This window comes from Schistocerca americana, chromosome 1 (assembly GCF_021461395.2).
Source record: "Schistocerca americana isolate TAMUIC-IGC-003095 chromosome 1, iqSchAmer2.1, whole genome shotgun sequence".
NCBI classification, from domain to species: Eukaryota; Metazoa; Arthropoda; class Insecta; order Orthoptera; family Acrididae; genus Schistocerca; species Schistocerca americana.
This window is the reverse complement of record NC_060119.1, coordinates 1,111,070,397-1,111,093,886: the sequence shown is the minus strand read 5'-3', so window position 1 is coordinate 1,111,093,886 and position 23,490 is coordinate 1,111,070,397. Positions and strand designations below refer to the sequence as shown.

Below are 23,490 nucleotides of genomic sequence, written 5' to 3'. Positions count from 1 at the left end.
AATTAACAAGAAGAATGGGCAGGACAATAGGACATCTGTTAAGACATCCAGGAATAACTGCCATGGTACTAGAGGGAGCCGTAGCAGGGTAAAAATGGTGTAGGAAGACAGAGATTGGAACACATCCAGCAAATAACTGAGAACCGAGGTCACAAGTGCTACTCTGAGATGAAGAGGTAGGCACAGGAGAAGATTTCATATTGGGCCACATCAAACCAGTCAGAAGACAAAAGACAAAAAAAAAACGTCAAGTGAGTTGTATGTTTCCTGTTGGTTTTGTGAATGGTGTGTTCTCTAAAACCCCGATTTTCCACAGCTGTCTCATTTGTTTCATTTTATTGTTGGAGCAAGAGGTTATTATGTTGTTTTTATTTTGGTTCATGTTTACTGACATGTGTATGTAATGAGGATATAGTCACCATTTTGCATACTTTGGAAGTAGGTGTTTCTGTCATATTGATAAGGTATTTGGGCCAAAGTAGACGGGTGGAATCAGATGGTTCCCTAATGCCACTGAACCTAAACATTTCAGCAAATGATGGTGTTTCTTCTGGTTCAGTTTCTCAGGATGAGGCTATTGTTGCTACCATCCCTCATCAACATGGTTTAATGTACAACTAGTGTGTTAACAAAGAGATAAGAAAAACAAATGCAAGAATAAAATTTTTATGTTCAACTTATGAAAAATGTTTAATTTTAGATATAGGCACATTACATAAGACCACGAACACTAAAAATGGACCATCTCTGAACTATGTGGGTAAGAGTTTTCTGTTTGAAAACCTAAGAAAATTGATTAGAGGAAAGGTCAAACTCAGACGCTTAATATAGGAAAACAGTTTGTTATAGAGTCAAACTGTCATCCCTTCTTTTAGTGCAAACAGGCTTCATTGTGCAAGCATGAAGGCAAAGGACTTACTGATAGCATCAAGATACACAAAAAATCTTCCAAAATGTCCAGTACATCACTAACTAAATAGAACAAGTTGATGAAATTCTAGGAGAAAGTAAACCACATTTATATATTATGAATGAACTAGAATGCAAGAATTAAAAGGCTTGTAGTTTTCAGTTAAACAACTACAAAATTATGAGTGAATATTACAGAAAGATACGCAAGGGTTGGCCTTTATGTTAGAAATAAAATTCATTGTGAAGACACTGATTGGATTGATAATCTTGTAATGGAGATAGCCTTTGAAGTAACAGCAGTTAAAATTAAGATAGGCAAAAACAGTGTAATAATTACTGGCCTGTATAGGTCCACAATCAAAAAACAGCTTATAAGAATAGGAGATGTAGATGCAGACTCTTCAAGCTATAATATAAATTATCTCAGATATTCTGACCTGTTGCATTGCTATAAGCACATGAAAATAAATGAGGAACCAACCTGAATAACACATAACTTGCAATCCTGTACTGACCTTGTTTTACAAATCTAGATACACTACAGGCCATTAAATTTGCTACATCAAGAAGAAATGCAGATGACAAACCGGTATTCATTGCACAAATATATTATACAAGAACTGTCATGTGATTACATTGTCATGCAATTTGGTTGCATAGATTTTGAGAAATACGTACCCAGAACAACAACCCCTGGCCATAATAATGGTCTTGATATGCCTGGGGATTGAGTCAAACAGAGCTTGGATGGCATGTACAGGTACAGCCACCCATGCAGCTTCAACACGATACCACAGTTCATCAAGAGTAGTGACTGGCGTATTGTAATGAGCCAGTTGCTCGGTCACCATTGACCAGACGTTTTCAGTTGGTGAGAGATCTGGAGAATTTGCTGGCCAGGGCAGCAGTCGAACATTTTCTGTATCCAGAAAGGCCGGTACAGGACCTGCAACATGCGATTGTGCATTATCCTGCTGAAATGTAGGGTTTCGCAGGGATCGAATGAAGGGTAGAGCCACGGATCGTAACAAATCTGAAATGTAATGTCCACTGTTCAAAGTGCCATCAATGCGAACAAGAGGTAACCGAGACAAGTAACCAATGGCACCCCACACCATCACGCCGGGTGATATGCCAGTATGGCAATGATGGATACATGCATTCAGTGTGTGTTCACCGCGATGTCACCAAACACGGATGCGGCCATCATGATGCTGTAAACAGAACCTGGATTCATACGAAAAAATGACGTTTTGTGATTCATGCCCCAGGTTTGTCATTGAGTACACCATTGCAGGTGCTCCTGTCTGACGATGCATCTACATCTACATCTACATTTATACTCCGCAAGCCACCCAACGGTGTGTGGCAGAGGGCACTTTACGTGCCACTGTCATTACCTCCCTTTCCTGTTCCAGTCGCGTATGGTTCGCGGGAAGAACGACTGTCTGAAAGCCTCCGTGCGCGCTCTAATCTCTCTAATGTTACATTTGTGATCTCCTCGGGAGGTATAAGTAGGGGGAAGCAATATATTCGACACCTCATCCAGAAACGCGCCCTCTCGAAACCTGGCGAGCAAGCTACACCGCGATGCAGAGCGCCTCTCTTGCAGAGTCTGCCACTTGAGTTTGTTAAACATCTCCGTAACGCTATCACAGTTACCAAATAACCCTGTGACAAAACACGCCGCTCTTCTTTGGATCTTCTCTATCTCCTCCGTCAACCCGATCTGGTACGGATCCCACACTGATGAACAATACTCAAGTATAGGTCAAACGAGTGTTTTGTAAGCCACCTCCTTTGTTGATGGACTACATTTTCTAAGGATTCTCCCAGTGAAACTCAACCTGGTACCCGCCTTACCAACAATTCATTTTATATGAACATTCCACTTCAAATCGTTCCACACGCATACTCCCAGATATTTTACAGAAGTAACTGCTACCAGTGTTTGTTCCGCTATCATATAATCGTACAATAAAGGATCCTTCTTTCTATGTATTCGCAATACATTACATTTGTCTATGTTAAGGGTCAGTTGCCACTCCCTGCACCAAGTGCCTATCCGCTGCAGATCTTCCTGCATTTCGCTACAATTTTCTAATGCTGCAACTTCTCTGTATACTACAGAACCATCCACGAAAAGCCGCATGGAGCTTCCGACACTATCTACTAGGTCATTTATATATATTGTGAAAAGCAATGGTCCCATAACACTCCCCTGTGGCATGCCAGAGGTTACTTTAACGTCTGTAGATGTCTCTCCATTGATAACAACATGCTGTGTTCTGTTTGCTAAAAACTCTTCAATCCAGCCACACAGCTGGTCTGATATTCCATAGGCTCTTATTTAGTTTATCAGGCGACAGTGCGGAACTGTATCAGACGCCTTCCGGAAGTCAAGAAAAATAGCATCACCTGGGAGCCTGTATCTAATATTTTCTGGATCTCATGAACAAATAAAGTGAGTTGGGTCTCACACGATTGCTGTTTCCGGAATCCATGTTGATTCCTACATAGTAGATTCTGGGTTTCCAAAAACGACATGATACTTGAGCAAAAAACATGCTCTAAAATTCTACAACAGATCGACGTCAGAGATATAGGTCTATAGTTTTGCGCATCTGCTCGACGACCCTTCATGAAGACTGGGACTACCTGTGCTCTTTCCCAATCATTTGGAACCTTCCGTTCCTCTAGAGACTTGCTGCACACGGCTGTTAGAAGGGGGGCAAGTTCTTTCGCGTACTCTGTGTAGAATCGAATTGGTATCCCGTCAGGTCCAGTGGACTTTCCCCTGTTGAGTGATTCCAGTTGCTTTTCTATTCCTTGGACACTTATTTCGATGTCAGCCATTTTTTCATTTGTGCGAGGATTTAGAGAAGGAACTGCAGTGCGATCTTCCTCTGTGAAACAGCTTTGTAAAAAGGTGTTTAGTATTTCAGCTTTACGCGTGTCATCCTCTGTTTCAATGCCTTCATCATCCCGGAGTGTCTGGATATGCTGTTTCGAGGTACTTACTGATTTAACGTAAGACCAGAACTTCCTAGGATTTTCTGTCAAGTCGGTACACAGAATTTTACTTTCGAATTCACTGAACGCTTCACGCATAGCCCTCCTTACGCTAACTTTGACATCATTTAGCTTCTGTTTGTCTGAGAGGTTTTGGCTGCGTTTAAACTTGCAGTGAAGCTCACTTATCTTTCGCAATAGTTTCCTAACTTTGTTGTTGTACCACGGTGGGTTTTTCCCACCCCTCACATTTTTACTCGGCACGTACCCGTCTAAAACACATTTTACGATTGCCTTGAACTTTTTCCATAAACACTCAACATTGTCAGTGTCAGAACAGAAATTTTCGTATTGATCTGTTAGGTAGTCTGAGATCTGCCTTCTATTACTCTTGCTAAACAGATAAACCTTCCTCCCTTTTTTTATATTCCTATTAACTTCCATATTCAGGGATGCTGCAACAGCCTTATGATCACTTATTCCCTGTTCTGCACATACAGAGTCGAAAAGTTCAGGTCTGTTTGTTATCAGTAAGTCCAAGATGTTATCTCCACGAGTCGGTTCTCTGTTTAATTGCTCGAGGTAATTTTCAGATAGTGCACTCAGTATAATGTCACTCGATGCTCTGTCCCTACCACCCGTCCTAAGCATCTGAGTGTCCCAGTCTATATCTGGTAAATTGAAATCTCCACCTAAGACTATAACATGCTGAGAAAATTTATGTGAAATGTATTCCAAATTTTCTCTCAGTTGTTCTGCCACTAATGCTGCTGAGTCAGGAGGTCGGTAAAAGGAGCCAATTATTAACCTAGCTCAGTTGTTGAGTGTAACCTCCACCCATAATAATTCACAGGAACAATCCACTTCTATTTCGCTACAGGATAAACTACTACTAACAGCGACGAACACTCCACCACCGGTTGCATGCAATCTATCCTTTCTAAACACCGTCTGTACCATTGTAAAAATTTCGGCAGAATTTATCTCTGGCTTCAGCCAGCTTTCTGTACCTATAATGATTTCAGCTTCGGTGCTTTCTATCAGCGCTTGAAGTTCCGGTACTTTACCAACGCAGCTTCGACAGTTTACAATTACAATACCGATTGCTGCTTGGTCCCCGCATGTCCTGACTTTGCCCCACACCCGTTGAGGCTTTTGCCCTGTCTGTACTTGCCCAAGGCCATCTAACCTAAAAAACTGCCCAGCCCACACCACACAACCCCTGCTACCCGTGTAGCGCTTGTTGCGTGTAGTGGACTCCTGGCCTATCCAGTGGAACCCGAAACCCCACCACCCTATGGCGCAAGTCGAGGAATCTGCAGCCCACACGGTCGCAGAACCGTCTCAGCCTCTGATTCAGACCCTCCAGTCGGCTCTGTACCAAAGGTACGCAGTCAGTCCTGTCGACAATGCTGCAGATGGTGAGCTCTGCTTTCATCCGGCTAGCGAGACTGGCAGTCTTCACCAAATCAGATAGCCGCCGGAAGCCAGAGAGGATTTCCTCTGATCCAAAGCGACACACATCATTGGTGCCAACATGAGCGACCACCTGCAGATGGGTGCACCCTACACCCTTCATGGCATCCGGAAGGACCCTTTCCACATCTGGAATGACTCCCCCTGGTATGCACACGGAGTGCACATTGGTTTTCTTCCCCTCTCTTGCTGCAATATCCCTAAGGGGCCCCATTACGCACCTGACGTTGGAGCTCCCAACTACCATTAAGCCCACCCTCTGCATCCGCCCGGATCTTGCAGACTGAGGGGCAACCTCTGGAACAGGACAGGCAGCCATGTCAGGCCAAAGATCAATATCAGCCTGAGAAAGAGCCTGAAACTGGTTCGTCAGACAAACTGGAGAGGCCTTCCGTTCAGCCCTCCGAAACGTCTTTCGCCCCCTGCCACACCTTGAGACGACCTCCCACTCTACCACAGGTGAGGGATCAGCCTCAATGCGGGCAGTGTCCCAGGCAACCACAGTCGTAGTTCGATTGGGGGATGCGTGGGCCGAGCTGGCCGTCCCTGACAAACCCCCATCCGGACCCCCACAGTGATGCCCATTGGCAACAGCCTCAAGCTGTGTGACCGAAGCCAACACTGCCTGAAGCTGGGAGCGAAGGGACGCCAACTCAGCCTGCATCCGAACACAGCAGTTGCAGTCCCTATCCATGCTAAAAACTGTTGAGCAAAGAACGTCTGAACTAATCTACAGAGAGCGCAAACAAATCGACACAAAATTTAAACGGTTATTAAAATACAAGATTGCCTAATAAATGCAGTAATGCTGCTACTTTCGCACTGCTGACACACTGCTTGGCGGCGGAAGGAGACTACGTGATTTTACACTATTCAGGTACTAAAACGCGATGCTACAACTCTCAAATACTATAATAAGCCCGAAATTTATGAATTAAACAATGCAAGTACCAAAAACACGCAAGGAAATTAAGAATTAAACTATGTAACAAATGCGTGAGCTAGCAGTATACGACTTGCTGCTGCAGCTGCTTATCCAACGGCGGCAGGGAGCACACTGACTCTGACCAACCGACACTGGCCATTCAAAACAAAAACAGAAGACAGACGACTACGCAAATTTACACTATTCAGGTACTAAAACGCGATGCTACAACTCTCAAATACTATAATACGCCCGAAATTTATGAATTAAAGAATGCAAGTACCAAAAACAAGCAAAGAAATTAAGAATTAAACTATGTAACAAATGCGTGAGCTGGGAGTATACGACTTGCTGCTGCAGCTGCTTTTCCAATGGCGGCAGGGTAACCGCAGCCATGGTCTCTGAGCTGATAGTCCATGCTGCTGCAAACGTCATCGAACTGTTTGTGCAGATGGTTGTTGTCTTGCAAACGTCCCCTTTTGTTGACTCAGGGATCGAGACGTGGCTGCACGCTCCATTACAGCCATGCAGATAAGATGCCTGTCATCTTGACTGCTAGTGATACGAGGCCATTGGGATCCAGTATGGCGTTCCTTATTACCCTCCTGAACCCACCGATTCCTTATTCTGCTAAGAGTCATTGGATCTCGACCAACGCGAGCAGCAAAGTCGTGATACGATAAATCGCAATCATGATAGGCTACAATCCGACCTTTATCAAAGTCGGAAACATGATGGCACTCATTTCTCCTCCTTACACGAGACATCACAATGACATTTCACCAGGCAACGCCAGTCAACTGCTGTTTGTGTATGAGAAAGCGGTTGGAAACTTTCCTCATGTCAGCACATTGTAGGTGTCGCCACTGGCGCCAACCTTGTGTGAATGCTCTGAAAAGCTGATCATTTGCATATCACAGCATCTTCTCCCTGTCCATTAAATTTCACGTCTGTAGCATGTCATCTTCGTGGTGTAGCAATTTTAATGGCCAGTTGTGTATTAAGGATATGGTGGTAAGAACTATTGAAATGTATCTCTCAGAACATAGGGCTCTATCTATAAAGTTTAATACAGACCACAAGATAGTTCTGCAGAGTGACCTACTCACTTATAAAAGGAAAATCAACTGTAATAAAGTTAAGAAGGAACCTGCACAAAGAGACAGGTGGAAGATATACGGACTGTATAATATTAATGGAAAGTGGGGCTTTTTCAATGAAATATTTAATGATAGTTTCAATTGGGTATCTCCAACATGAAAAAAAGAACTAAGAAATCAGATCACACAAAAAAACTTAAAATTCTACCAAAAATACACAAATCAAAAGAAAATATGAAAGACCTATAAATGCTGTTCCAAGATACAAAACTGCAGTACTTCCTAACAAACAACAAAAGGAACAGGAAAACATACAGAGAATCCCTGAAGAAACTAAAATCAAATCATTATGCTTAATAGATAAGTAAATCCAGTAATGTTAGCAAAACAGACTGGCACATTGTACACAAAGAATGGGAACATAGAGAGAATTCAGACTGCACCAATACAGTACTAGGAGAAAATGGAATATTGTGAAATGAGCCAAAGACAGTATGTGATGGCTTCATAAAACATATTAGTAAGACATGCAGAGAAGAAACTGATGAATCAGCACTACAAATAACCTCAGTTAAAATCAGTAACTAATTTTTCCTAAGGAGTGTAACTGAATATGAAGTCATGAAAATAATATCAAAACTCTGAATAAAAACATTTAGTGGTTGGCATGACATATCATCTACATTACTTAAAAAATGCAAAAGTGAATTAATAAAACCAATAACATATTTAATAAACAGTTTACTTGGCCAGTGACCTTTCCTGAACTTTTAAAAATTACTGAGATAAGACCAGTGTATAAAAAGTGTGCAACTACTGACATAAATACTTACAGGCCAATCTAATTGATTTCAGCAATTGGAAGGTTGCTTCAAAGAGTAATTCTACACTAAATGGAATCCTTCTTCTGTAAATGAAATGTTTTATACAACTTGCAGCATGGGTTCTCAAAAGGATGATTGACAATAACAGGAGTAGCAACTTTTTCCAGAGCAACTTTTTCCATAGCAAATATTTTCCATGAACTGCTGAAGAGACTGGATAAAGGAAAAAAAAGTTATTGGCAATTTTCTAGATTTGTCTAAGGCATCTGATTCTGGGTATAATGCAGTACTATTATCCAAGTTAGAAACTTACGGTATAGGCGAGGTAGCACTAAAATTCTTTAGTGCTTATCTCCAAGACAGAAGACAGTGCACTGAACTAAGTTATAACAATGAAATTAATATCCAAACAGTAAAATCAGCATACAGAACTCTGAAATGTGGAGTCCCACAGGGAAGAATACTTGGACCATTCTTGTTTCTTGTGTATATATTTGTAGCAGTAATGATATTACGGCGAAATAATAACATTTAACACCACTTTATCATAGTTATATACTTTATTCGCTTTGTGATCACAAAACGTAACAACACAGAACAAAATTAGAAATGAAGTGAGTTCAAAGATCATCATGAATAGAGATCACATGGATCAGTGTATCAAACACCCACAGAGGCTCCCTCCCCCCCTCCCCTGGGAGTGTGGAGCATGATGTAGGAGCAAAAGGAGAAGGGAATTTTATCAGGGAGGCAAAGGAAGACACAACGTAATCTCTCATCCACATCAGCTGACACTGGGGACGGCCATGGGAGAGTGGGATCTGAATAGTATGGGAATTGAGGGACTGGGGATGGTCACATAGAATGACAATTGACAGTATGCCATCCTCATCGATAAAAGCTCAAAGGGAGCCTTTGACAAAATCTTTGGGTAAGTGAAAAGTTTGGATGAGCATGAGGTTAACATCCTTAAATTTATATACATGAGAAGGTGCATAAAAAACTAACAGATAGTGATGATGACATTGCACTGAAATGTCATCCACTGGGAATGTCGAGACGTCAACAGTAAATGTGATCATAGTTGAGTGCGATGTTGGCAGTGAGAAGAAGGGTACAGAAAGTTTATCACATGCATTACTGTCACTAGGAGAGACACAACCACTAACACTGGTTCCACAAGATGTAAAGGAGGATGGGAGGAAAGTGCCTGTTGAACACGCACTGGGAACTGGTTCAAAAATGGCTCTGAGCACTATGGGACTTAACATCTATGGTCATCAGTCCCCTAGAACTTAGAACTACTTAAACCTAACTAACCTAAGGACAGCACACAACACCCAGCCATCACGAGGCAGAGAAAATCCCTGACCCCGCCGGGAATCGAACCCAGGAACCCGGGCGTGGGAAGCGAGAACGCTACCGCACGACCACGAGATGTGGGCCGAACTGGTTCACTTGTTGTGTTGACAGTTGGAGGAAGCTCTGAGGCCCTGTCATTTGAGATGTGTTCAGTGAGAGACTGTTTGTGGTGTGCCATTTAGCAAGATGGTCATAGAGTTTGCAGCGCGGTTGAGAACCCAGTGAGATCGTGAATAGGGTGGAGTAAGAACCAGACGAACAGTGTCATCTTCCAACATAATAAACTCACACTCTGCAATTTCCTTCTGGAAGAAGACTGGTGGACGAGTATGTGCTCTTAGTTGCGGTATGTGTATACACGAGATATGAGAGCAAACTTGCTCAGTTATGGAGGGTAGCTTCTCTTCATGAAGAGAAGTAGTGTCCTTGACAAATTCTGCTGGGAGCACTAGGGGTTTGCCCTAAGGGATCTCTGCCAGAGAGGCCTTTAAATCGTCTTTATATGCTGTGTGAATGCTTAGCAGTACTCCCGTAAGTGCATCTGACCAAGAGTTAGAGTGGCACATTAATACTGCCTTTAGTGTGCGGTGCCAGCCTCCACTAATCCATTACTTTGGGGGTGGTAGCTGTTGTATGGAAACACTTGGCACCGCATAGGACACACAATCATTTGAAGAGTATAGATTCGAATTGCAGGGCAGCCCAAATGAGAGAGCCAGCAGGTAATGAATGCTTGACCCACAGTGTCCACCAAGATATCATTCAAAGGAACCACCTCTACTCACCATGTCATACAGTCAATGACTGAGAAAATGTAACGGTGACCATTGGAAGGGGGTATAAGATCCATATGTACATGTTTGAAACCATCCCTTCAGTTTTCAATGTGTCCGAGGGGGATGTTCATGTCAATCAACTTCAGCCTGTTGGCAAGATATGCAGGCTTATGCCCACTGATGACAGTCATTCTTGATGTGTGGCCAAAAAAAATGTTCAGGTGTACTGTTGCTCTGATGCTCAGATGAGCTAGACCGTGCAGCGGAGAGAAAATGGCCTGTCGAAGGGGACAGGGTATGAGTGGTTGTGGTATGTTATTCAAAGTGTCACAAAGAATCAGTTGTATGACACCAGGGAAAGGGCATGGTGGAATGTGGAGAGAGGTGGAGTTGTTAGTAACTAGCGACTGTATCTCTGGATCAGTAGTTTGCAGTTGCACGAGCTCCATTGGATCGAGCAGGCTCGTAACAGTATTAATGAGTGACATGTAGTCTGCTACAGTGTTATCTGTGCCTCTGATAAAATGTATGTCTGTTGTACATTGGCTGGTGAAATCCATATCCATGGAGTGACGTGAAGGGAGATCACTAGCAGGATAATGCAGCGCATCAATTAGGGGATGGTGATCTGTGTCAGTAGTGAAGTCATGTGCGTCAATATGCTCTCAGAAATAGGGTATGATTCATAAATGGCCTGTAGCTCCCTATCAAATGCCGACCACTTAATGTTGAGAGGTGGATAGTTTTTTTGAAAAGAAACATAGTGGTCAAGAGTCTTTGTGAAGGTGTTGCTGCAGCACAGCGCCTATCACGGTGTCACTGGCATCTGTAGTGATTGAGATAGGCGCATCGGCATTGGGATGGGGTAGTGTGACTGCATTAGCTAGGACCATTTTTAGGCCACTGAAGGCATGAAGTCATGTCTTGGGTCCACGTAACCTTGCGATCGCCCGAGGTATGTTTGACTTTCAAGGTATCAATTAGAGGAGACTGCAGGGAGGTGGCATGAGGGATGTGTTGCCTGAAAAAGTCGATCATGCCCAAGAAGCTACATAGGTCACAAAAAGTGACAGATGGCGGTAAGCATGGATTGTGAGCAACATGTTCAGATGTGGGGCTTATGCCTTCAGAGTTCACTGTATGGCCCAGGACTGTAACTTCTGGCTGGTGCAACTGGGATTTGTCCTTGTTTATCTCCATGCCATTATCTGAGAGCACACAGAGTACGTTCATTAGCAGAAGTGGAGAAAACTAATATGTCATGAAGGTAAGCATAACAAAATGGGAACTGGTGAAATAATGAGTCTATATAATGTCACCACGTCTGAGCTGCATTTTTAAGTCTGTAAGGCATTTAGCAATGTTGGAACAACCCAAATGGGGTTACAACGGCTGTCTTAGGAATGTTGTCTTTGTGCATTTGAATGTGATGATATGCCTTATGACAGCCAATGATGCTAAAATGCCAAGCACCATGTAACTGCAACGCAAAATCTTGGATGTGGAGGGTGGGGAAGTTGCCTAAAACGATGTGGGGATTGAGCCTACAGTAATTTCTGTAAAGTCAGAAGGATGAGTACTTTTTGGGGACGTGAAGAACAGGTGATGTCCAATTACTGTCAGAAGGTTGTAAGATTCCTGAATACATTCTTTTGCAGCACGAAGTTTCTTAACAGATAGACGGCGTGCTTTTGCGCGGACAGGGGGTTCTTCCATAGTATGTAGCCTATGACGTATATTGTTCTTAATAACTTTAATGGAGAACCTCGCCGGGCCTACATGAGCAGAAGGCACTCCAGAGCAGGGAACAACATCACACGCAGCACTGTGAAACAGAACTGACCTGTAGAATAGGTGGTGAAGGTGATGAAGGTTCTGTGCCATCAGGTACCATGTTGTATGCAGAGTCAGCACAGTGAGAAGGGCTTAGTCTGCATTGGCAGTGTGCAAGGTGCCACAAGGGTGTGCGGGCTTGACGTGAGCATTTGGGACAGTGTTGTTAGTAGTGGCTGTGTAGCTCATCGGTTTGACAGCTGTAGAGTGAGCATAGTCTGCCGATGTGGAGGAGATGGATTGCTTGCTGTGGGAGCAAGAAGACAGTTCACATTGAACTTGCCCGTAGAGAGCAAGAGCAGAGCAGTAGCTGGCGTTGTAGTGGTGGTAACTGCTAAAAGTGCTGCGATGGTCATTCATGCATGTGCCAGGTCCATGGAAGTGTTGGTGATTGGTGTCTGCAGTGATGCATTGGCCGCATGTAGGGTTGCAATGTCATGTCGTTGATTGAGTAGCTTGCCAATGAATCCACCAGGTCTGAAGTGAGGGATGTGAGTTCAGCCAACTGTCATGAAGGGGCAGCCATTGTTGCTCATGAATGTGTGGTGGTTGTGTTGAAGGAGACCTTGATGTGTGTTTCAGAAGAGTGATGGGGCAGCATTCCCAATGATAAATTTGGAGAGAGGCCATAGTGTCATAAAAAATCAATGCCCAACACTGTCTCATCAGTGTCAGCCACATTGAATGTTCATTGAAAACAAAATTTTGGTTTAAGTTTGAGGTGAAGGTTTGTGGAGCTATAGACGGTGACTGATGGCTTGTTTGCTACTCACAGTGTCATGACGGAAGGTGTCAGTGGTGAAGCTGACAACGCTGGAAATATGACGTTGGTATCTGCACCAGTTTTGATCAGGTAGAATGTGTCACTGATGAGGACACTACATACAGTCTGCCCAGAGGTAGTTGTTTATTGTGTGACAATTGGTGTTGCTGCAGGCACCCTGTAGAAAACAAATAAGATGATGCGCCTAACTCATCCGCAACAGAAGTTTGTGTGCAGGGCACATGCTGGACAACACTTCTGAGCTGCATCTCTGTGATGTGACTGGTACCAACACAGCAGATATACAGGATATGGCTGTAGTTGCAGCTGTAATTGCAGCACCAGAATCAGGTGAGGTGGAGAGGGTGCCTGGGTGAGGAGGTGTGGATGGGGTGGCCAGTTTACCGCTATGGTCACCAGGTAGTGCCTTGACTGAGGTTGTCAATTGGATGGCCTCGTGTGGCCTCGCATGAAAGTAGGTGCTGGGATGTGTGTAGTATTGCCAACTGTCAGTGAAGAACCATGCAGTGTGGTGATTTGTTCACATCTGATGATTTTATAGGCATCGTCTGCTCTCTGTAGGTGCATCTCTAATGGGTCGATGGCATGTGATAAAAGTTGCAGCTGGAGAGCTTCTGGTATTTTCACTATCCATAGCGACCACAAAGCAGCGTCAGACAGGAAGGAGGGATTGATTGATGCTCAGATCTTTGCCCACAACTGCGATGGCATGAGCTCACTAAGCAATACTTCCTGCAGTATGTGATTAATTGCTTCTTGTGGAGTTCTTAACAAGCACTTGAGAATAATAGATTTTTTGTGTTTATAGCGGTCTCTCATTGGTGCTGTGAGGATGAGATCAGATGTCAAATCCGTGTGCTTGTGCAGAGCTGCAATCAAAGATACGAACAGCATTTCATTGAATAAGACTCCATGGATGTTGAAGATGCTGTCCACAAGAGCAAACCATGTCTTTGGGCTATCCTAGTTAAGTGGAGACAGTTGTGGTAGACGTCCTGAAAGAACATGCAGGACCAGAGCAGTGAACACAGACGGTGTTGCAGCAGCCTGCAGAATATCTGGACATTTGAATTTACACTATTCTTGATGCTTGTACATATAAACCAATGTGGTAGGTGTGGTTGCAGGGATGACTGGTGGGGTAGAAATGGCCATGGCTGCCAGAGATTTGCTACACGTGACACAGTACACTGTAGAGGTTTGTTTACTAGTTCTGATGCACTGGGAATGCTTGCTCTAGGAGCAGTAGAATCACTTTATTAATAAAAAGTCACTGTTCAAGTACCATTGTTGTTGCACTGAATTGAATACTTATCGTTTATTGTTGTATTCAATGATGTTATGTGAATCTGCCAGTAGTGTGGCACCATGGTGCAGAGCCGACGGCATCATTTGTAGGTTAGAATTTGAAAGGGTAACAAATGGATTTTGTGACACAGCAGCATTATCATGCACTCAGAAACCTGTCGACTGAATGGTGTATTGAGTAAGTTGTCCTTGAAAATGTTTACCGGACATAAGAGAATGTGCAGTGATGCCCATTGTCTGTGAACTTTGTTAAGGAAGTTGTGACGATGCTACTGAAAATTGGTCAAAGTCCTCTATTTTTGCATCATTTAAAGCACTTCTTTTTGAGTTAAAAAAACCCACATCTTTTTGAGGAAAATTCATTTATACATACTTATGAAACAAGGCACAAACAAGATTACATGTTAACTTGCCACAGGCTAATGTTATTTGAAAATACTCCATATTACATGGCTTTGAAGTTTAGCAATAAAATCTGTTCAAAGTTGAAGAACTGCTAGCTGGAATCCACCTGCACAAACATTGAAAAATATTTAAAAAACAAATGCTACTGCAGTGTGGATGATTTTATAAACAAGGAAGACAAGTAGGAGATATTACATTTGTTTTGTTTTCCTGTCTTTTCTACATTACGTTCTATGTGTATGCTTATGTTCCCTTTTAATGGAGGTATATGTTCTTTTTATGTGTGTCCATACTTGCAAACTATGTATCTTGAGAACTATGTATTTAAATATTTGGATGTAAACATATATCCTACTTTTATGAAAGTATGTGGTCTTTGAGGTATGTACATAAACTACAGAAACAAAAATACTTTAAAAGAATGATTTCAAACCATGGTGGAAATTTTAAGAAAACGGAAAGAATCCAACATGTAATTATCTTTTTATTTTGTAATGTGCTTCTGGGAGCATCCTTGTTGTTGTTGTTGTGGTCTTCAGTCCTGAGACTGGTTTGATGCAGCTCTCCATGCTACTCTATCCTGTGCAAGCTTCTTCATCTCCCAGTCCCTACTGCAACCTACATCCTTTTGAATCTGTTTAGTGTATTCATCTCTTGGTCTCCCTCTATGATTTTTACCCTCCACGCTGCCCTCCAATACTAAATTGGTGATCCCTTGATGCCTCAGAACATGTCCTACCAACCGATTCTTTCTTCTAGTTGAGTTGTGCCACAAACTTCTCTTCTCCCCAAACCTATTCAATACCTCCTCATTAGTTATATGATTTACCCATCTAATCTTCAACGTTCTTCTGTAGCACCACATTTCGAAAGCTTCTATTCTCTTCTTGCCCAAGCTAGTTATTGTCCACATTTCACTTCCATACATGGCTATGCTCCATACAAATACTTTCAGAAACGACTTCCTGACACTTAAATCAATACTCTTTATGTTAACAAATTTCTCTTCTTCAGAAATGCTTTCCTTGCCATTGCCAGTCTACATTTTATATCCTCTCTACTTCGACCATCATCAGTTATTTTGCTCCCCAAATAGCAAAACTCTTTTACTACTTTAAGTGTCTCATTTCCTAATATAATTCCCTCAGCATCATCTGACTTAATTCGACTACATTCCATTATCCTCGTTTTGCTTTTGTTGATGTTAATCTTATACCCACCTTTCATGACACTGTCCATTCTGTTCAGGTGTTCTTCCAAGTCCTTTGCTGTCTCTGACAGAATTACAATGTCATCGGCGAACCTCAAAGTTTTTATTTCTTCTCCATGGATTTTAATACCTACTCCAAATTTTTCCTTTGTTTCCTTTACTGCTTGCTCAATATACAGCTTGAACAACATCGGTGAGAGGCTACAACCCTGTCTCACTCCCTTCCCAACCACTGGTTCCCTTTCATGCCCCTCAACTATTATAACTGCCATCTGGTTTCTGTACAAATTGTAAATAGCCTTTTGCTCCCTGCATTTTACCCCTGCCGCCTTCAGTATTTGACAGACAGTATTCCGGTCAACATTGTCAAAAGCTTTCTCTACGTCTACAAATGCTATAAACATAGGTTTGCCTTTTCTAAATCTAGCTTTTAAGATAAGTCGTAGGGTCAGTATTGCCTCACATTTTCCAACATTTCTATGGAATCCAAACTGATCTTCCCCGAGGTCAGATTCTACCAGTTTTTCCATTCGTCTGTAAAGAATTCGCGTTAGTATTTTGCAGCTATGACTTATTAAACTGATAGTTCGGTAATTTTCACATCTGTCAACACCTGCTTTCTTTGGGATTGGAATTATTATATTGTTCTTGAAGTCTGAGGGTATTTCGCCTGTCTCATACGTCTTGCTCACCAGATGGTAGAGTTTTGTCAGGACTGGCTCTTCCAAGACTGTCAGTAGTTCTAATGGAATGTTGTCTACTCCCGGGGCCTTGTTTTGACTCAGGTCTTTCAGTGCTCTGTCAAACTCTTCACGCAGTATCGTATCTCCCATTTCATCTTCATCTACATCCTCTTCCATTTCCATAATACTGTTCTCAAGTACAGCACCCTCGTATAGACTCTCTATATACTCCTTCCACCTTTCTGCTATCTCCTCTTTGCTTAGAACTGGGTTTCCACCTGAGCTCTTGATATTCATACAAGTGGTTCTCTTTTCTCCAAAGTTCTATTTAATTTTCCTGTAGGCAGTATCTATCTTACCCCTAGTGAGATAAGCCTCTACATCCTTACATTTGTCCTCTAGCCATCCCTGCTTATCCATTTTGCACTTCCTGTTGATCTCATTTTTGAGACGTTTGTATTCCTTTTTGCCTGCTTCATTTACTGCATTTTTATATTTTCTCCTTTCATCAATTAACTTCAATATTTCTTCTGTTACCCAAAGAGTTCTATTAGCCCTCGTCTTTTTACCTACTTGATCCTCTGCTGCCTTCACTGCTTCATCCCTCAGAGCTACCCATTCTCCTTCTACTGTACTTCTTTCCCCCATTCCTGTCAATTGTTCCCTTATGCTCTCCCTGAAACTCTGTACAACCTCTTGTTCTTTCAGTTTATCCAGGTCCCATCTCCTTAAATTCCCACCTTTTTGCAGTTTCTTCAGTTTTAATCTACAGTTCATAACCAATAGATTGTGGTCAGAGTCCACATCTGCCCCTGGAAATGTCTTACAATTTAAAACCTGGTTCCTAAATCTCTGTTTTACCATTATATAATCTATTTGATACCTTCTAGTATCTCCAGGATTCTTCCATGTATACAACCTTCTTTCATGATTCTTGAACCAAGTGTTAGCTATGATTAAGTTATGCTCTGTGCAAAACTCTACCAGGCAGCTTCCGCTTTCATTTCTTAGCCCCAATCCATATTCACCTACTATGTTTCCTTCTCTCCCTTTTCCACTTTCGAATTCCAGTCACCCATGACTATTAAATTTTCGTATCCCTTCACTACGTGAATAATTTCTTTTATCTCATCATACATTTCATCAATTTCTTCATCATCTGCAGCGGTAGTTGGCATATAAACTTGTACTACTGTAGTAAGCGTGGGCTTTGTGTCTATCTTGGCCACAATAATGTGTTCACTATGCTGTTTGTAGTGGCTTACCCGTACTCCTATTTTTTTTTGTTCATTATTAAACCTACTTCTGCATTACCCCTATTTGATTTTGTGTTTATAACCCTGTGTTCACCTGACCAAAAGTCTTGTTCCTCCTGCCACCGAACTTCACTAGTTCCCACTATATCTAACTTTAACCTATCCATTTCCCTTTTTAAATTTTCTAATCTACCTGCCCGGTTAAGGGATCTGACATTCCACACTCCGATCCGTAGAATGCCAGCTTTCTTTTTCCTGATAACGACATCCTCCTGAGTAGTCCCCGCTCAGAGATCTGAATAGGGGACTATTTTACCTCTGGAATATTTTGCCCAAGAGGATGCCATCATCATTTATCCATACAGTAAAGCTGCATGCCCTCGGAAAAAATTACGGCCGTAGTTTCCCCTTGCTTGCTTGCTCTCTATATCAATCATCTTTTAAGTGGAATGAGATCTGCAGTTGATCAGTAGTCTTTGACCGGTATAAAAAATTCCTGGGTCCTGGGTTCAAACCCAACAACTGCTTAAATTTAGAACAAAAATCACCAGTAATGGCGTGCAACCAAAGCCTTCCGGCATGAAACGTCATCCTCATTCTGCCAACGGCCTTGTCAAAGGGGGCAGAGAAGTAGACAGAGTATGAGGGCACTCTCTTGCCCTTCAGACGGAAAACTGCCCCTAAAATGTGGAAGAATCAGCAATAATCAGTGCCATGAGGATGCAAGAAGACTGAGTTAAAGACATACAACCTGTATCCTCAGGACATGTGGCTTGTAATTGAAAAAGTGTCATGATGATCTCTCCATTGGCAAAAGATTCCACATTAATCCCTCACTCAGATCTCTAGGAAGGGATTGCCAAGGATGAGGTGCCCATGAGGAAAATATGTCATAACCAATGACAAGATAACATTCTATGGTCTGGAGCTTGGAATCTCAGACATTGGAACATAGTTGGAAATCTATAATATCTAAAAAAAGGAAAATGCAAAGGCTACATCTAGTGGGGATCAGTAAAGCGAAATAAAAAGACAGTAAGGATTACTGGTCAGATGAATATAGAGTAATATCAACAGCAGCAGAAATAGCGTTATTTTCATCAAATTCTACAGCAATCCAATACTGAAAACAGTAGTTCGGGTATACATACCAATGTTGCAAGCAGAAGAGGAAGAGACAGAGAAATTACATGAGCATACTGAACAGGAAATTCAGTGTGTAAAGGGGGAATTGAAACATGATTGTAGGGAAAGGAATAGGAGAAAGGGTTAAAGAATAATACGGGCTTGGCACTAGGAATGAGAGAGAAGAAAGACTGAGTTCTGCAATAAATTTGAGATGGTAATAGCGAATACTCTGACCAAGAATCACACCTGTAGACACAGGAAGATCACAACTTAATTACATTATGGTCAGAGGTTATAAAATCAGATACTGTATTGCAAGTTATACCCAGGTACAGATATAGACTAGGATCACAATTTAGTAATGATGAAGAGTAGACTGAAGTTTATAAGAATCATACAGGAGAATAAGTGTGGAAGGAAGTGGGATACTGAAGTAGTGAGAAAGAATGAGGCATTTTAAGTTCACATGTGGATACTGTTCTAAGGAATACCAGAGCAGGCAGTTTGGTTGGAGATGAGTGAACATGTCCAAAAATGGCAATCATAGATGCTGGACAAACAAACATAGGCACATGGAGGACTACTGCAAAGAAACCTTGGATGACAGAAGAAATTGATGAGAGAAGAAATAAACAGAAAAGAGAGGGCAGCCAATGAGAAATGGGTACAGGAAAGATGTGAAGAAATTAAAAAATAAATGATCATCAAGAGGACTGAAGCATCATAAAAAAGTCAAATAAAGCTATGGTGAAATTAAAAGCAAGTGTGGAAACATCGAGAGTGCAATGGAAATTCTGCTATCAAATGCAGAGGAGAGGGTGGATGAGTGAAAAGAATACATTGAGAGAACTTATCTGAAGACACGATAGAAGAAGAAATTGTTGTTGATAGTGAAGACATGTGAGATCCAGTATTAGAGCCAGAACTTAAAGGAATTATGGATAAGTTGAGATCGAATAAGGTAGAAGGAACATATAACATTCCATTGGAATTTCTAAAAATCATTGAAGGAAGTGGCAACCAAACAAATGTTCAAGTTAGTGTGTGAATCTATGAGACTGGCAATGTATCATAAGATTTTTAGAAAAAAAAAAGAATCATCCACACAATTCCAAAGATGACAAGGGCAGAGAAGTGTGAGAACTATCGCACAGTCAACCCAACAGCTCATGTATCCAAGCTGCTGACAAGAATAATATACTGAAGAATGGAAAATAAAACTGTGCATGTGTTAGATGATGATCAGTTTGGCTTTATAAAAAGCAAAGGCACCAAGGAGGCAATTCTGACATTGCAGTTGATAATGGAATCTCGAGTGAAGAAAAATTAAGACGTGCTGTAACCGTGCAGGTGGATCTTTTCCAGCTGTTATGTTTTTTCTCTCGCCAAAAATTATTACTATTATTTCTTTCTTTTCTCAGACATTACGTCTGGTCAAAAATGGAAAGTGACCTTGATCAAGTGTGACTTCCTTTTAACTGTACGGTATATGTTACATTGCATTTAGGAACTTTCGAGTAATTGAACATGTATCAATAATTACAGATTTCTGTAGTTGTACATATAGGTTTGGATGTAGCTGTATTGCGTTGATGTACTGGTGGATATTGCGTAGTATGACTCCTGTGGTTGATAGTACAATTGGTATAATGTCAACTTTATCCTGATGCCACATGTCCTTGACTTCCTCAGCCAGTTGGATGTATTTTTCAATTTTTTCTCCTGTTTTCTTCTGTATATTTGTTGTATTGGGCATGGATATTTCGATTAGTTGTGTTAATTTCTTCTTTTTATTGTTGAGTATGATGTCAGGTTTGTTATGTGATGTTGTTTTATCTGTTATAATGGTTTTGTTCCAGTATAATTTGTATTCATCATTCTCCAGTACATTTTGTGGTGTATACTTGTATGTGGGAACGTGTTGTTTTATAAGTTTATGTTGTATGGCAAGTTGTTGATGTATTATTTTTGCTACATTGTCATGTCTTGTGGCGTATTCTGTATTTGCTAGTATTGTACACCCGCTTGTTTGTGATCTACTGTTTCTATTTGTTGTTTGCAAAGTCTGCATTTATCTTTTGTGGTATTGGGATCTTTAATAATATGCTTGCTGTAATATCTGGTGTTTATTGTTTGATCCTGTATTGCAATCATGAATCCTTCCGTCTCACTGTATATATTGCCTTTTCTTAGCCATGTGTTGGATGTGTCTTGATTGATGTGTGGCTGTGTTAGATGATACGGATGCTTGCCATGTAGTGTTTTCTTTTTACAATTTACTTGCTTTGTATTTGTTGATGTTATGTGATCTAAAGGGTTGGAGAGGTGGTTATGAAACTGTAGTGGTGTAGCCGATGTATTTATATGAGTGATTGCTTTGTGTATTTTGCTAGTTTCTGCTTGTTCTATAAAGAATTTTCTTAAATTGTCTACCTGTCCATAATGTAGGTTTTTTATGTCGATAAATCCCCTTCCTCCTTCCTTTCTGCTTAATGTGAATCTTTTTGTTGCTGAATGTATGTGATGTATTCTATATTTGTGGCATTATTAAGTGCTTCTAGGTCTGTGTTACTCCATTTCACTACTCCAAATGAGTAGGTCAATATTGGTATAGCATAAGTATTTATAGCTTTTGTCTTGTTTCTTGCTGTCAATTCTGTTTTCATAATTTTTGTTAGTCTTTGTCTATATTTTTCTTTTAGTTCTTCTTTAATATTTGTATTATCCATTCCTATTTTTGTTCTGTATCCTAAATATTTATAGGCATCTGTTTTTTCCATCGCTTCTATGCAGTCGCTGTGGTTATCCAATAAGTAATCTTCTTGTTTAGTGTGTTTTCCCTTGACTATGCTATTTTTCTCACATTTGTCTGTTCTGAAAGCCATATTTATATCATTGCTGAAAACTTCTGTTATCTTTAGTAATTGGTTGAGTTGTTGCTGCCAGTAGTTTTAGATCATCCATGTATAGCAAATGTGTGATTTTGTGTTGGTATCTTCCATTAATATTATATCCATAATTTGTATTATTTAGCATGTTGGATAGTGAGTTCAGAGCAAGGCAGAACCAGAAAGGACTTAATGAGTCTCCTTGGTATACTCCACACTTACTCTGTATTGGCTATGATGTGATATTATTTGAATTTGTTTGGATATTAATTGTGGTTTTCCAATTTTTCATTACTATGTTTAGGAACTGTATCAATTTAGGATCTGCTTTGTATATTTCCAATATTTGTATTAACCATGAGTGGGGTACACTATAAAAAGCTTTTTGGTAATCAATGTATGCGTAATGTAGCGACCTTTGTTTAGTTTTAGCTTGATATGTCACCTCTGCATCTATTATCAGTTGCTCTTTACATCCTCGTGCTCCTTTGCAGTAGCCTTTTTGTTCTTCATTTATAATTTTGTTCTGTGTTGTACGTGTTATTAATTTCTGTGTAATGACTGAAGTTAATATTTTGTATATTGTTGGTAGGCATGTTATGGGGTGATATTTTGCTGGGTTTGCTGTGTCTGCTTGATCTTTAGGTTTCAGATAAGTTATTCCATGTGTAAGTGTATCAAGGAATGTGTATGGTTCTGCAATGTAACTGTTAAATAATTTAGTTAGATGTGAATGTGTTGAGGTGAACTTCTTTAACCAGAAATTTGCTATTTTATCTTTTCCAGGGGCTTTCCAATTGTGCGTAGAATTAATTGCTCAGGTGACTTCATGTTGCAAAGTTATCACTTCAGCCATTTGTGGTATCATCTTGTATGTGTCTGTTTCTGCTTGTATCCACCGTGCAAGTCTGTTATGTTGTACCGGGTTTGACCATATGTTGCTCCAGAAGTGTTCCATGTCTGTTATGTTTGGTGGATTGTCTATTTTAATATGTGTGTTATCTATTGTATGGTAAAATTTCTTTTGGTTTGTGTTGAATGTTTGGTTTTGTTTCCTTCTATTTTCACTTTTTTCGTATCTTCTAAGTCATTTGGTCAATGCTTGTAATTTCTGCTTCTTTTCATCTAATTGCTCTATCGCTTCTTGTTGAGAGATTTCGCCTAACCTTTTTCGTTTTTTGTCTGATATTTCATTTCTTATAAATTGTGTTAGCTGTCCGATGTCTTTTCTCAGTTTTTCTATTCTAATCTGTAGCCTGTGTTGCCATGCTGGTTTTGTGGGTTTCTTCTGTGTATTGGTTGGTTCTGATCTCTGCCTAGTGTGTATATTTAGTGTAGTGAGTGCTCCTGTATAAACCAGTAGTTGTAACTCTTCCATAGTTGTATTTTCATTTATTTTGTTGTGTATGATTGTGTTGATAGTTGTTATATTTGTTTCAACTTTTGGGTTATTAGGTGGTCTATGCAAGAATGGTCTAATGTCTGTATTTGTGTCTTTGTATTCTGTATATGTCAGCTGAAATTTTTCTTCTATATCTAACATGTGTGTCACTTCGTGTTCTATTTGTGCTTGTTCTGGTGGCCGTCTTAAGATTTTGTTTTCCTCTG

The 23,490-nt window shown here is 40.9% G+C and overlaps 1 protein-coding gene across 1 annotated transcript in view; it reads right to left on the bottom strand.

Annotated features, from left to right (window-relative positions):
• Positions 1-13,685: 13,685 nt before the first annotated feature.
• LOC124596684 (uncharacterized protein DDB_G0290685-like) overlaps positions 13,686-23,490 on the bottom strand; it is a 39,200-nt gene continuing 29,395 nt past the window's right edge. The window contains exon 5 of the mRNA XM_047135888.1: positions 13,686-13,873. Coding sequence (XP_046991844.1) covers positions 13,686-13,873 — 188 coding nt within the window. The remainder of the gene's footprint in view (positions 13,874-23,490) is intronic.